This window comes from Molothrus ater, chromosome 2 (assembly GCF_012460135.2).
Source record: "Molothrus ater isolate BHLD 08-10-18 breed brown headed cowbird chromosome 2, BPBGC_Mater_1.1, whole genome shotgun sequence".
Lineage (NCBI taxonomy): Eukaryota > Metazoa > Chordata > Aves > Passeriformes > Icteridae > Molothrus > Molothrus ater.
In genome coordinates, this window is record NC_050479.2 from 18628190 (window position 1) to 18643094 (window position 14905).

A 14905-nucleotide genomic window follows, 5' to 3' on the forward strand; every position below is an offset into this window, starting at 1 on the left:
AAATCAAAAAAGACAATTCCTCCTAAGACAATTCAAAGTTTCACCTTGAAATTTGTGTTAGGAAACAAGAAATTGATAATAAATAATTACCATGATAGAAGTATCTTAGCAGCACATACTACCTGCACATCTCATATGGTTTTCATGTATTTATCCCAAAGCAGATCTTACACAAAACTATCAGCTTTAGACAAGAGCAGAACAGAATCCTATGAAGAATAATGCACTGCAGGAGTGATACTCAGACTGGAATTAAGGAATGACCACAGTCTTTTACTTCTCTTCTGATGCTGTCTTTATTCTTGTCCCTTTCCCAAAGAACCACTTCTAACTAGTGATTCAAGAAATGGCAGAAACAGACCCACACTCTGAATTGCTCAGAAACCACAGTAATTCACCTGGACACAAAAGAAGTGCAGAAATGTAAAAAAATGTAGAACATGTAACTTCATCTAAAGAGGATTACAAAAAGAGAAGTCCCAATTCACTGACTTCTAAGCACAACTGGAAAAAAGTAAATGCACACAAACAGGAAAGTACAAATCTTGTAACTGCACAGAAGAATCATTGGGAACATGACTCCATACAGCATGTGAAGGACAATATATGTGAGAGCAAATGGGATTATAAAGAATTACAATAAAAAATTTGGAAAAAAAATTGAAAGCAAGCATACAAGACAAAAAATGTGAGGAAAAACTGAGCAAAAGAATCAAAAGAGAATGACAGAAAAATTGTGAGAAAGGATTAAAGAAATAGTGAGACAATACAGCATCACTTGTATATATAGAAATTTAATTAGAAATGTCTTACAGTAATTCACATCATGCTGCTAAGGAATTAATGTAAAGTTAATTGAATGTAGAAGAGATTCCCATCTCCTTTGTTACAACTGGTTTGCTTAAACTGAAACAAACTAAACAACACAACCAATTAACATATTTTACATACTAAAAAAGACAGAGCCAGTTGGGGGATAAAGGCTAAATGAAGAATGATGGTAAATAGAGGTTTAACTCTCCATCTTTCTACTTGTCTGGCTAAATAAATGACTACACTGAGTGCCTTTAAAAGTGTGTGGAAGAAATCTGATTATCAGATAATCATCTTCATATCCCAATGAATGATTGATCATGACAGAAATTAATGAAAAATAGATTGAAATGAAATACAGTTGATTTACTTTTTATTCTGCCTAAATAAACAGTGATCTTGACTGAAATTTATGGAAAAAGATATATTTAAATAAAATGCAGTATATTCCCTCTGCTCCATTTTTCAGACAGAAAGATTATCAAAGGATTATGTGACTAAAATCTTAATCTTATTTCCAAAATGAAGGAAAATTGGCTAAAAGAGCTGTCTTCAGTTATAGGAAGAAAATAAGTTAGAAATTATTCATAATACTGTCACGACTTTAGTGTTTTTGTGCAATGTTTTGAAATAGAATGCAAATTCTCATCAGTATTAAAAATTAATTATCTGTCAAGCTACACAACAGCAATTCACACCTCTCAGTTGCTATGCACCATACTGAAACTCAAGCATCAAAATATTAACTGAGAAGGAAAATGAAAATTGTGGTATAAACATTTCTCCATAAAACAAAATAATCAATAGCAGATAAAATTTACCAAATTAAGAAAACAGAGTAAGTAAATGTTATGTTACAAGCTGTGCACATTTAACAAAAAAGAGGGATGAAAAATATACATGTTATATCATCAAATTAACAACAGATATTGGATTAATTTAGCCTTCTGTGCTTGTTGTATTAGATTTTTTTCAATTTGCCTTAAGTATGAAAAGTTTACAATATGTAAAGTCAAAATTAACCAATGTCTCCCTCAAATTCATAAAGCAGAGTTATACCTTTTGATGCATTTCTTCTTGAAGCTGCTTCTCTATTTCTTTTCTATATTCATTAAGTTTTACTTCTAAAGATTCATATTTCTGATGCTGAGGATAGGAGTCTGCAAACTGTTCATCAATCAGCTGAAGCTTCTCAGCTATAAAAAAGCAACACATCCATCATAATTTAAAAGCATTCACTGCAGTTACCTTACCAAGGCTGCAGGAACCTCACTCTGCAGGACATTCCTCAGCTTATTCAAGCAGCACTATCCTAGAAACACTCTGCAGAAAGGCAGAGGCAGCACAGAAATGCCATTTATGTGCTTTATATATATAGGCTGTTTAGGCACTACTTGTGGTATTACATAGCCATTCATCCTCTTTACCATGAGTGGACAAGAATTTCCTTTTGTATGCACCTTGCAGCTTTTTTTGTATTAATATATTAATTGTGCAACCTTTAGCTTTTTTGCATTAATATATTAATAACAGCATGCATATTATACATTCAAGATCTCCCAATCTATGCCTAACTTGCTCACAGAAAGAGGGCACACATTTACAATTCTGTTCTCCAGAACATATTCCAACACATAACATTTACAGTCCATTGGTCATAGGTCTTAGCTAAATGCCTAAGGAAACACAAGAGTGATTTAAAAAAAAATCATATCCTGACCTTGCCTTATTTTAAGAAAATTTAGAAATTCCATGTTCTAGTGACAGACATGACCTTTATTCATTGCAACTTTAGGTTGCATTTGAGTAAGTAAGAAAGTAACACCATTCATGCAATATATATAAAGCCACACCATACACCAGTATGAAAATGTCTGGGGACACTTGTTTGCACTTACCAAGAGACTCTCTGTAAGGAGGCACTGAGGTGGTCTGAGTTTCTGTGCTGTGAGTTTCCCTGTTTAGATGATGTTCAGTAAGTCCAATTAAAATTTGCATAAGGAAACCTAGCAAGATCCAATAGATTAGTAATTAGGAAATCAAACAGATTGTAATTAACCAAGCAATTTTCAATGTACAAGAAAACCTATTTGATTTACAGAAAGAACAAGTATTTCAGTAAAAATCAATACTAGCGAACAATTATGGTTTTATTATAAACATAATCCAGTCCATCTCAGTCAGCAAAAGCTGTCCTTTTGCAACTTTTCCTCCCATCCATGTCTCTTGACTCCAAGGTCAGTTGAGAGTGAAGATTATTAGTACTTAATTATGAGGCCTTTAGGCAACAGGGGGTTTTGAAGATCAAGCTCCTTTAGGTTATACAGTATAGCTAGGTGTTGTTATGCAGATATAAGAATTAGTTCTTACATAATACAATGGAAAATCAATTAAATCTGTAGTAGTTTTTGAAGTATATTCTGCAGGCTAATGCAGTGTTATAAAGACAACCTAAAACCTGAGTTTTCCAAAGTTAGTATGAAAAGCCTCCAAAGAGCATTATATGTAATACCTGATTACAGATTTTTCTCGTATTTCTAATGTACAAGTCATTTATTTTATAAGTAAATGTCAACAGTTAATCCACAAATACGAGCTGGATAATCCTGAAATATAACATTAATCATCCTGGCGTACTGCAAGTTTCAAAATCCAACTAAATCCAAATTACTCCATACCAACACACATTTAAGAAATCTGCTTTTTTATTGCTTACATCTTAATAAAAATGAAGCTAACACAATTATCTCTGTCTGCATTGCATGCCAGTGTTTCGTACCTTTATTTTCCTTCTGAGTTCCTGAAGTCTGTAAGAAAGAAAAGAAGTTTTAGCCAGTCTATTTTCATCACCAATGTAATTTAAGCTTATTTTCAAAATCAAAATAACTTTACCAGTGATTTGTAAAGACTGGATTCTGGATTGATCCTCATTAATTGAAGAATATCTTGCACAGTCCACAGCTTTGGGGAAAATAAACATCAGTTGGAAAAGGTTAACAAATTTAAAATAATTTCAAGTATGCAAATGGCACTATTTCACAGTTCTAAATGTTTTCCATTTGTTAAAGATCTATTTACTCCCTGTAAAATCATTTTCAGATGCCTGCTGCTCTACACTTACTTATCTTCACTACTTCAGACATACAGCAGCCAGCATGTAGCTTCATCATCAGCTGAAGCTGTGAAAAGAGAGTTTTGTTCTCTCTGCACTGTCAACATGTGCTTGCTACTTTCTTCGTCTGTTTTCTTGATTTATCATCCAAATCAGATGAGCTCACTAACCCAAATGATAATTAACTACTTACCAGGTTAAAAAACTAATTTTCAGTTAGAAACAACTTCACCCTATCACACACTTACAGAGAAGCAAAGGGAAAACAAGGACTGCCCTTTTCAGCCACACTTTGTAGTTAGAACAGCTTGAAATGACCAGAAACCACATTTTCAAGGAACTGAATGGCCAAACACACTTTTACCAGGTTCAGTTCTACAGCCAGATTGTAGCTGCACCCTTCCAGAACATCACCACTAGTTTACTGCCAGTTTTAAGTATTCATGAAAATGACCCTGAATGACAGAATGTTTTGGGGAGATGATCAGCAGCTGTACTTATGTTTGTACTTCCTATCACAAAAAATGATCTTTTCAACTGTTAGAATATGACAAGCTCCAGAGAACAAAGCTCCTAGACATCATGGAATAGGCAAAGTAGTGAACTTACCTTGTTCTTATCTAATCCACTTTCTGGAAAGAAAACAGAAAGTGAATACTCGTAGCCACATCTCTCTAGATGATCTGCCACCAAACTGTTGGAAGCAGTGATCAAAAGTGAACTGTCTTCACTTGGGACCAGCTGTGGCTGAAGCTCTCCACTCAGAATTGGGTGCATTAGTTCATGGATTAGCTGGTTTCGGAGGTGTGTCTAATACAGAAAAAACCCATTGTATTATCAGTTTACATGTGATTCAATGAGAGTTTTAATTTTTCAAAATCTACAGGGAGCCTCATTTTACTAAAAACATTCCTAAAAACAGAACAGGGCAGACTAATTTTGGCAAAATTTGGAAGTGCACTATGAATACCCTGCCCTTCTTCAAAACCCTCTAATGGTGGATACAGTGAAATCTGACTTTCCCTCAAAATGTATCAAACATAGGACTAAAAAGAAGTTCCCAGTCAAGAGCACACAAACACCACTCTTGTACCATCATTTTCAGATCACTGCTTTCCTGTTTTCCTTCCCTTTGGCTTAAATAAAGCCTTCCTGATGTGGTCTCCATCTCAGGTATTCTTGAAACCCTCACTGGTCCTCTTTTGAGTCTCATATCAAAAAGCTGCTCATGCCATCACAAAAGTAGGTGGCAAAATAAACAAAAAAATTCTATGTCTTTAATACCAATTATTTTGTAGGGAAGCAAAACAGTACTAACCAAAGAGACCTACAGCCACTAATAATAACTAAATGGCATTATTAAATTATTTATTTGTATTGTGTGAGTTACAACAGAGGGAAAAAAGTAACCTAAAATCAGATGATCTCCTTCCAGTGAAGGAAGAAGGAATTATTTTCATTATACAGTTATTCAAATTGTTTATACAAATTGTTTATAGGAAAAATCATGACACAACTAGTGCTTTAAGCTTTCAAAAGCAGGTGTGCAACAGTGACACAACTGAATAAAGAGGTGGTGTGTTACCAAAAATGCGACAAAATAATTAGCAAAACTGAACCAAGCTGGATCATCAGACCAGCCTGATATTTTAGAATGGTTTTCAAGAGAAATTAGGCTGACAAGAAAATTACAGAACTACCACATATTCTGAGTTGGAAAGTATCATTAAGTCCAACTCTCAAACAAAACTGAAAAAAATTGTTTTCCTTACTAATTTCTGACTCGTCCAGTTTTAGCCAACTTTAAAAGAACCAAGAACAGCGACCTCTTATACATCTTGTGGCAAAGTGATGGTGGAAAGCACAGGGCTAAATCCCTGTCCCTAGTACACAAAAGGAAGGCAGAAATAACTTTCTAGACAAGTTAACAAGCAGAAAATTGAACTTAAACACAAAGTAATCTGATAGAATATTAGTTAAGTCAAACGAGAAATGGTTCAAGCATTGCAAGCTTGGTATGGAAATCAGTAATGCAAAAACAAACTGTCCTGAACAGCAAATTCTTAGGTATTGGATTATCAATGATATTTTTGAAATATTGATCTTGATTTTTTTCCTATACATTCTCCTGAACAAGCACACAAGGACAGAACAGCTCAAATAGTTTTAAAATAGGATTGTAGTATTTTAGAAGTATTATTCATATGACATGCTAAATTATCAGAGGTAATAAACACATCCTGTATTATTCATATAACATGCTTAATTACCATAGGTAATAAACACACCCTGTAACCTGAGAGATTATTTCCTATTTTATATTCTAATTTATTGTTCTCTCCCCTGCCTAACTTCTCTTTTCAAGTTTGGGTATTTTCAAAGACCTAAAGCAGGCTTTTAACCTTCCTGAAACACTCCTAGGCCAAGGCATAATGAAAGGCCATTCTGTTTAGGGAGAACCTCGCAAAGGGGGGAAAAACGCCCGAACACAACACACACCGTACCCCCCTGCCAAATAATAATTAAGTTGTGGCAAAACAATACTTGGTGGAGAGAGCGAGACGCTTGTACTCGGCACGGCTTTTGGGGCTGTGTTAAAGCAGCACAGAGGATCACAGGCAGCACCTGCTGAAAATAAAGCACACCTTAAGTGTGTCCAGCACGCCTCGGCTCTTAAAAGTCTGATACAGCCTTTTCCGGAGCTCCTCTTGGGACAGTGTCTCCCTTTCAACCGATGCCATCCCGCCCTACGACACCGAAACAAAAAGGGGCACTACTGACTCGCAGCGAGACGCCGAGCACTCTCGCCGCCCCGCCTCGGCCCGCTCGGGCTTTCCCGGGCAGCCTCCCGCTACCCACGGGAGGGCGCCGGGGCCGGGAGCGTGGCCGGGCACGCCGGGCAGGGCAGGGCAGGGCCGCTCGGGGCTACGGGCGCGGCGCGGCGGCCGCTGAGGCGTCACGGTGGCGCCGGATGGGGCGGGCGCAGCGCGGCGCTTCCGAGGCCGCGGGCGGATGGGGCGCGGCGCAGGGTAGGCGGCGGGCCCGGGCGGGACCCTGCGGGCCGGGATCCTTCTCCCTTTCTCCCTGCCCGTCTCCCTCTCCCCCTGTGCCGCGGGCCCCCTGGCAGCTCCGCGGAGTCCGGGCCTTCCCCGCGGGGGGTGGCGGGACGGGTCGGCCTTTCCGGGCACCGCTGGAGGGCCTGGGGATGGAGCCGTGGGATTGTCCCAGGGAGGAGGCGCCGCCGCCGGCCGCCCTTCCCCTTCTGCTGCCTGTGAGCAGGGCCCGGGGAGAGGCAGGCGAGGAGGCTCCTCGGAGGCGGGTGCTGCGCGTTAGGGGCCGGGATCGCTGTGTCCGGGGGCTACCGGGGGTAAATCATCGGTGAGCAGGGCAGGAGTCGGTTTTAGGTACCTGGGTTCACTTCCAGGTCCACTTCCCAAGGATATTCTCCGGGTCCCCCAGAATCGGACAGCTTGGGAGGGAACAGAGGCATCTGGCCCAGCCTGCTCAGGCAGGGTCATCCTGGAGCACAGGGCGCAGAATTGTGTCCAGACTGTTCTGGAATAACTCCAGGCTTTCTGGACAGGCTGTTCCGGTGCTCAGTCACACGCACAGCAATAAGTTGTTCCTCGTGTCCAGTTGGAACTTCTCGGGCATCAGTTCCTGCCCGTTGTTTCTCATCCTGGTGGGTGGCTGCACCAAGAAGAGCTCGGCTTCATTCTCTTGATGTGCATACCTAAATGTTTATCTCTCTTTAGCCTCTGGTAAATATGGATGGGAGAACATTGGCTGATTTTTAGGAGCTCTTCTACTTAGATTAAGAGTTTGTATATAGAGCCATCAGTATTTTTGTCTTTTCTTGTAGGGAGCATTGTTTTGAAGAATGTCTGGAAGTTTCTACTTCGTGATAGTTGGTCATCATGATAATCCCATATTTGAAATGGAATTTCTGCCTCCTGGAAAAGTAGAGTCAAAGGTGTGTTTTTTCCCCATATGATACTCCTGTGATTCTTTTATAATTCTACAGTGTATTAAGAGACCAGCATTGTTGTTAAAAGAAATACCTACTGTTTTCTGGGGTTTATTGAACAGAAATTTTGTCACAGGGAGTAGAACTCTGGATTTCCCAAGTCTCTTAAAAATATCTTTGCCAGATTATACTAGTTCTTCACAAAACACAGCTTCCTTATATATTCCCTGCTGTATGTTATAGAATATATATATATCTTAGTTTTGCTTTGGTAATTTCTCTTAGTGTACAGAGGTTTTATAGTAGCTGTTCATTGTTTAATGCCACTTACTTTTAAGACATTTATATACAATAATAAGGTAAAGTAAGAAACATAAATTTGAAAGCTCTAGCCAGTCTTTATTCTTTATGTTATAAAATACCTATTTTTTTCATCATCTTCATTAATCATATTTGCTTTTAAGTAAGGAAAGCTAAAAACTTTTATTGATAAATCAAGACTTTGAAAATGTGATAAATGTAATACTACTCAATAAGTATTGTTTCCAGTGGGAAAAGAACAAATCTATCTGTAAGTGGCATTACATCAAAGAAAAAATAGATTTCAGAATAGAAGTGCATGTATCTGAGAGTGTATGCAAAAATGGAAGTATGTGATGTCACTGATTGGAACTGCATGGAATCATCTGTATTTCGAACTAATGTCTCATAAAAGATCATAAATAAGGCTACTCAGACTAGACTTTGTGTGAGGATGTGTAAAAGCTGATTGTAGGGAAAACCTGAGAGGTGAGAGTGGCAGTAACAGCATCCTGTTACTATGAGAAACAGTACAAAACTACTTATTCTTCCAGTCTGATAAAAGCTTCCAGTGTGGTTTTGTCCTGTATCTCTTCTTGGCAGATGTCCTCTGGTGTTCTAGATTGCATACAGAGTACACAGGCCAAACACTGTGATCTCATGTTTATTATAGGAAGAGATGCAGTTTACATCTGCAGGCACATATTTAATACTAGTTGCAGAAAAAAGAAGACCCCAAAACCAATAAAACAATCCTGGTTTTAGGTAAACAACATGAGAAAAACAGAATCTTTAGGTGATTTTATTAGCATACCTGCCCTCTGTATTATGCTTTCTGCATCTGTCCCCCAGCTTTTACGCATTGTAACCTATGGGTCAGTTTCTGCCAAATTTGACTGAAATGTTACAGTCCAGAAAATGCTACGTTTATGTATGCTATGTAAATATCACAAAAACAGATGTCTGGAAAGAAGAGAAAAAGACATATGAGGGCCCATATTGTGGAATAAGTTAGCAGTGGGAGTTTCCCCATCAGTAAACAAAAGAATTCATGCTTGAGTTTGTTCCTGAGACATAATACAGGCTTTACTGATTTTGTTGCTCTCAGGACTGGTTTTGTGATGATCTTTTTATTATGACCTTTTTTCTCCCTTGAAACCAAATATCATGAAAACATATGCTAGTTTCATTTAATTACAGGATGGCACATGTAACAGGAAAGCAGGGTAAATGTAACATTATGTAACTTGAACATGGGATCTGTAGCAACTGGAGCAAATGATTGTTTGTATTTCATTCCTTTCACTGAATCACTAATCACTGATCTGCTGTGTTCTGGAAATGCATCAGGATGATCATCGCCATCTCAACCAGTTCATTGCCCATGCTGCTCTCGACCTCGTAGACGAGAACATGTGGCTTTCTAACAACATGTACTTGAAGACTGTGGATAAGTTTAATGAATGGTTTGTTTCTGCTTTTGTCACAGCTGGGCATATCCTTCCCTATTCTCTTTCCTTATATTTATGTAAGAAAACCCTTTCCCCAGAAAGAGGTAATTTATATAAAGTGAGTTTGGATCAGATTTCTCTGGCTATTCGCTATTATTGTTAGAGTCATCAGCTACAGGAAGAACTATAGTGGGAGGCACAGCAGCTGGGAACAGTTGGAAAAGCGGATTTTTACCTTTGTAGGAGCCAAAATAGCATAATGAAATGTGGTACATGGAGTAAAGAGGTATGAGAGGCTCTGAGCAAGCTTGTATGATCTCTGTTCCCACCCCTCTGACCGTGCTGGAGAGGGGAAGTGGCAGTGACCATGCCTGGTGTCAGTCACTCCAGGGGTGGAAATGCAGTGCTGAGGCTTGATACTATGTACAGGCAGTCCTGGAACTGTTTGTTGAGAAACATTTGTTACATAGCAAGTAACGTTGAATGACATTTTAACTTTAGGGCTACATGGCTGAGGTGCAGGGAGATGCACCTCAGATCCATGAATTTCTGAATTACATTGAGAAATTCTGAATTATATTTCAGAATTACATTGAAATTGAATTACAAAGAAACCTTGCATAGAGAGGTGATTATTTTCAAATAGGGGGATGTTAAAATATAAAGGTAATGCTTTCCAAATTTCATTGCTTCAATTACTTTTTTAAATGCTTCCTCCTATGAGTCACTGCTGTTTCATGTACAGCTAAACATTTTAGGTATATGTTGAATTACGTGTAAATGCTTATCTCAGGATAATGTCTCTTTTCTTTGTAAAAGTTTTATTCTCCTTAATTACTGTACATATGAGATTTATAATGCTTCATGATGTAAGGCAAGAAGATGGAATCAAGAACTTCTTTACTGATGTATATGAGTTGTATATAAAGGTAAGAAATCATTTTTTATGGTCTTGCTGCACTACTTTTAAGCATGTTATGCTGCTTGTGCTCAGGCACAGCTGTATTAGCACTTTTTCTCTTGGGGGCCTGTATAAGCACCTGTGCAGTCCACATCAGCCAGAGCTGGTAAAGTGACACAAAGGCTCTATTTTCCATTAAACAGAATAGGTTTTTTAAAATTTTATAAACTGTGCTCTTTTAGACTTCTTCACTTTAGTCCAGTGATTTTTTGTAGAATAGATTAGAATGGTTTGGGTAGGAAGGGACCTTAAAAACCATCTACAACTTCCTTGCCATGGGCAGGGACACCTTCCACTAGACCAGATTGGTCAAAGCCCAATCCAACCTGGCCTTGAACAACTCCAGGGGTGAGGAATCAACAGCTTCTCTGGGCAACAGAGAACTTGTGGGGCAACTTCTTGTGATGCATTTTGTGGTAGTATGGTATCATTAATGATGATAATGAAAGGACTCTTCTACAGAGCCTGGTAGCTTTGCTCTCAGAACACATAGCCCTTGTTCCCAAATCCTGGTGGTACTTCCACTGTACAGGGTCATGGCAAACAGTCATGGGAAGCATCACCATCTCAGCCTCCCACAGGCACTCAAATGATCCTGATTTCCACCAGTGTGATGGGTTTGTTCTGAGGAGCTGGTGCCATGGGATGGCTCTGCACATGTATGGAGAGAATGCAAGGGCCTGGAAAGCAAGGACTGTCTGGGAGGTCTGTGCTGTTAGTGACACTAAATAGGCTGAAAGCTAGTAGTAGATATCACCTGAAGTGACATTTTCCAGGGCTGGGCATTGTGCTTACTGATGGGTTTTTCCTTCTTTCCCAGTTTGCAATGAATCCATTTTATGAACTCAATACTCCTATTCGATCCACTGCCTTTGAAAGGAAAGTCCAGTTCCTTGGGAAGAAACACCTTTTAAGCTGAATAAATAAATCAATCTCCTGAGTGAGTGCTTTTTTCCCTACTTTCATGATTGTTTGAACTGTACTGGTTAGTCCCCTGCATGTTTTATACTCATCTTCTGAAGACTAATTGGATGCTGAAGCAGCTTTTTCTTTTGCTGATATAGATAAAAACAGCCAAGCTTCTCTGGTTAAAAAAAAGGTGTATCTCAAGAAGTTTCCTTTTATGTGATATGAAAATAAAGTTTTAAACTGTCAGAGGCTGCAGAGGTACAAAAGAAGAAACTGAGATATTATGTGTTAGTGCATAGGCCAAGTGTAAGCCTCTGACACAGGGTGGGAGGAAATCAGACCTAAATGCAAAAGATGTCACCAGTCACCTGGTTTAATATGAGCAAAAGGGAACTCTTGACTGTTTGGCCTAAGTGCTTAATTTTATAATAAACTTTCCTAGTTGTATTCCTTCAGTAGAGAGCTTGCTCTGCAGACTAACCAGACTAAGATTACCCTCTGTGGTAGTAAATCAAGCCTCTATTTATTGATGTGTAATTCTTTGTATATAAAGTGCTCAATAAAAAATGGAAAATCAGAAAAGCTGTCTCCAGTACATGAAGAAATTTTGAGAAAACCCCTAGAGTTTAAAAGTTTCTAATTCAAATTTTCCATGTATTTAGTGCAATACACATTTAGCTGCAGTACTGCATCAATGTATGAGATAGATTAGAAGAGCCAGATCTGCCCTGACATTAACTCTAATTCACACATGAAAAAAACCCAAACTAAATTTACATGTTTAAGCCCACTGTTTTCCCATTATTTCCTCAACTGCTGAAACTTTCTTTTTCTAAATAAATTTAGAGGACGATCTTTGCACCATGAAACTGTATTTCTTGAGGTTTCAGAAAGGCATTATTTGACCTGTCTGGCTCCTGTTCCGTTGTAAAATGTTGTTGGAACCATTTTGCAAAACTTAACATCATTCCAAACCAGTAATTTTTAAATAGATCATTTGGCATTTTGTACCTAATACTTTGCTTGGGTTTACAATGTTAGGTATTCTGTTTCTTTTTGCAGCAAATCTGTATAAGCTATCTTGTACTTTTTTTTTTCAAAAAAGTCTGAAAAGTAATTTCCAAAGGAAGTGGCATGCTATTCTAAGAAATATTTTGCATAGTCTGTATAATTAAGGGGACCACATCTGTATGTGCTATAAGTGTATAGTCAGTCATCATTTCTGCACTTACTGCTAAGTAGTGTCACTGTAAAATGTTCCATGAGAAAAAAGAACATATTTACCTTAAATAAAACATGAAATGTTGTAGTATGGATGCTTGTTGAGTATACTTGAAGTGATTTAGAAGAAAACTAGATAACCACAGTAACAGTACCTCGTCGGGTGGCCAGTGAAGATGGGAATACCTGTCTTTGCAATGTTTTTGTATATAAACTGCATTGTACAGCACTTTGATAATGCCATGTAATTTTATATAAATCAATTTTTTTTCTGTATACATGGAAATAACAAACACACTTGAGGTAAAGCATTCTTGATCATGAGATAAGAGGCCACTGAGCTGCAGTTATTTTCTGCCTCTGCCCATGTAGCATGACATCTGGATTCACTAGGAAATACTAAATAATCATATACTTAGCAGGAAGAAAAGGCTTGGCAAATATGAAGGATTACCACTTTTAGAAGCTACATATTTTTATAATTGCATTTGCTGCTGCAGTAGGACATTAAGAAAAATGAAAGTATTTTCTTTCTTGCCTGATTTCTGAAGGCAGTTAGCCAAATGGTGCCTGTTCTTATGCCTCCCCTACATCTTTCCCTCTTTCCTCTGAATATAGGAATTGTAGATGGGAAATGCAGACTCAGGTCCACCTAGGCTTTATAAAAACAGACTGTTACTGGCACAGGAATGGAAGAATTATGTCCTAACACATCACCTTTGTCCTAGAGTTTGTCGTTCAGGGGCATTGTCTTGTGACAGAACCCTGAAGGCCTTGGTGAGGTAGCTCCAAGTTCTCTGGACGTGGAGAAACACTTGGTTCTGCTTTAGTTTGTGACTCTTCTCAGTCAGCTGAAAGACCACTAGCTGAAGTGATGGGTGAAAGTTATCTTGTGGTCTGCTAAAGTCACAAATCTGCTCTAGGCCTGAAGGCTGCAGTTCCAGCATGCTTCACTGAACAGTTTCTCAGTGAAAAGACACCTCCTTTGCAAGGATTACGTTCCTACCCTCTCAGGGGCTTAAGAGTAAGAATTCAAAATAAAGTCTGTTGCAGTACAAGAAAACATAGATAATCTGCATTATGCAATAAAGGCAATAAAAAGTTTATGAGTTAAAGGGATTAGAATTACCCTAAGTCATTCAAAAACAAGCATAAGGAGATGAGAACCATTAGCACAAGCTAACATGAATCAACTTTAGTAAATCCAGGCTGGAAATGCAACTCAGACTCCACTTTCTACAAGGTTCTATTACTGTTTAGGTAACCTGTCAGGTGACTTAAATCAAGATCCATTTGAGGTATGGAGCAGCTGTTAAAGCAGCTTATGTAAGCATTGATACAGTTTGTTGTGACATGAGCTGTCAGCTGTCCCAGGTAGCATCTTCTGCCCCTTCCCATTCTGCTCTCTAACAAGCACAGCTCCCAGCAGTCCCACCAACCCACAACAGTTCTTTTTCCTCATTTTAAAGGACACTGGAACTTTGCATACATGTTACACAGTATGCTCTGTCAATCTACAGAGCTCCACATACTGCTAACAGGACCCTGTAATATTTGAGGTGTGTTAGCTCTTGAAACAAATCAGTGAATTGAAACATAAGCCACAAATGCCTACCTTACATCCATATGGAATGCAACCCAGTTTTTACAAAGTACAGAAATTAATGTTTATTATTAAGCATTATGATTTTATACCTGTCACCTATAAGTGCTTGTCAAAAGATTTTTGATTCTGTAGACACTAAGTAGTTTCCCTCTGAGACCAATCCTGGCCTAATTCCTATACTGTCTTATTTACTAAGCACGTCCATGCCGTTTATCTTTACTGGCCACTTTTGTGATGAGTGTGCAGTTGTGATACAGCAGCTCCCAGGGCATGAGTAATACACTTCTATGGGATTATGTTTTAACTTGATTAAACCTACTTCTGAGATGGAGGCTTGGTAACCACGATGTGAAATGGAAGGGGGACAGATGGGAAAACACAGATGCTTGCACAGAAGAAGATGACAGTGGTTCTCATCCTTCATTTTTCCCTTTTAGCAATCTTACTTGAATGGTACCTATAGTACTCTAGTCACAATATCTGCAGCTCCTGTTTAGTTTCAACCTTAATCTCTGCTAAAATGAATGTTAAAGGAAGCTTTAAGTAGTAAGGTAGTGGTTTTACA

The 14905-nt window shown here is 38.5% G+C and overlaps 2 protein-coding genes across 6 annotated transcripts in view; one reads left to right on the plus strand and one right to left on the minus strand.

Moving 5' to 3' along the window:
* The window catches only part of OFD1 (OFD1 centriole and centriolar satellite protein), a 29501-nt gene extending 22686 nt beyond the window's left edge, over positions 1–6815 (minus strand). Inside the window, exons 1-6 of one of the 2 annotated variants that reach the window (XM_036384936.2) lie at positions 6571–6815; positions 4535–4735; positions 3706–3774; positions 3593–3620; positions 2712–2819; positions 1873–2009 (exon numbers count right to left, since the gene is read on the minus strand). In XM_036384936.2, the coding sequence (XP_036240829.1) occupies positions 1873–2009; positions 2712–2819; positions 3593–3620; positions 3706–3774; positions 4535–4735; positions 6571–6666 (639 nt within the window). In that variant the 5' untranslated portion in view covers positions 6667–6815. Of the gene's footprint in view, positions 1–1872; positions 2010–2711; positions 2820–3529; positions 3621–3705; positions 3775–4534; positions 4736–6570 lie in introns of those variants that run through there. The other variant, XM_054514029.1, reaches the window with a different exon arrangement.
* A 49-nt stretch (positions 6816–6864) lies between these two features.
* TRAPPC2 (trafficking protein particle complex subunit 2) lies at positions 6865–12827 on the plus strand. 4 transcript variants are annotated; one of them, XM_054514033.1, is made up of 5 exons: positions 6865–6954; positions 7788–7898; positions 9543–9686; positions 10486–10572; positions 11425–12827. In XM_054514033.1, exons 2-5 carry the CDS (start codon positions 7806–7808, stop codon positions 11521–11523), a joined length of 423 nt encoding a protein of 140 aa, XP_054370008.1. In that variant the 5' UTR covers positions 6865–6954; positions 7788–7805; the 3' UTR covers positions 11524–12827. The 4 variants fall into 4 exon arrangements, with proteins under 4 accessions (XP_054370008.1, XP_054370009.1, XP_054370011.1 ...); XM_054514034.1 differs by lacking the exon at positions 6865–6954 and adding an exon at positions 7017–7196; XM_054514036.1 differs by lacking the exon at positions 6865–6954 and adding an exon at positions 7221–7303.
* The last annotated feature ends 2078 nt before the right edge of the window (positions 12828–14905 follow it).

Bases quoted from the DNA above. Each gene is read 5' to 3' on its own strand.
- TRAPPC2 (XM_054514033.1), top strand. From the start codon at position 7,806: ATGTCTGGAAGTTTCTACTTCGTGATAGTTGGTCATCATGATAATCCC. The intron at 7,899-9,542 runs GTGTGTTTTTTC...GAAATGCATCAG, and splicing joins CTGGAAAAGTAGAGTCAAAG to GATGATCATCGCCATCTCAA. The intron at 9,687-10,485 runs CATATCCTTCCC...TTAATTACTGTA, and splicing joins CTGCTTTTGTCACAGCTGGG to CATATGAGATTTATAATGCT.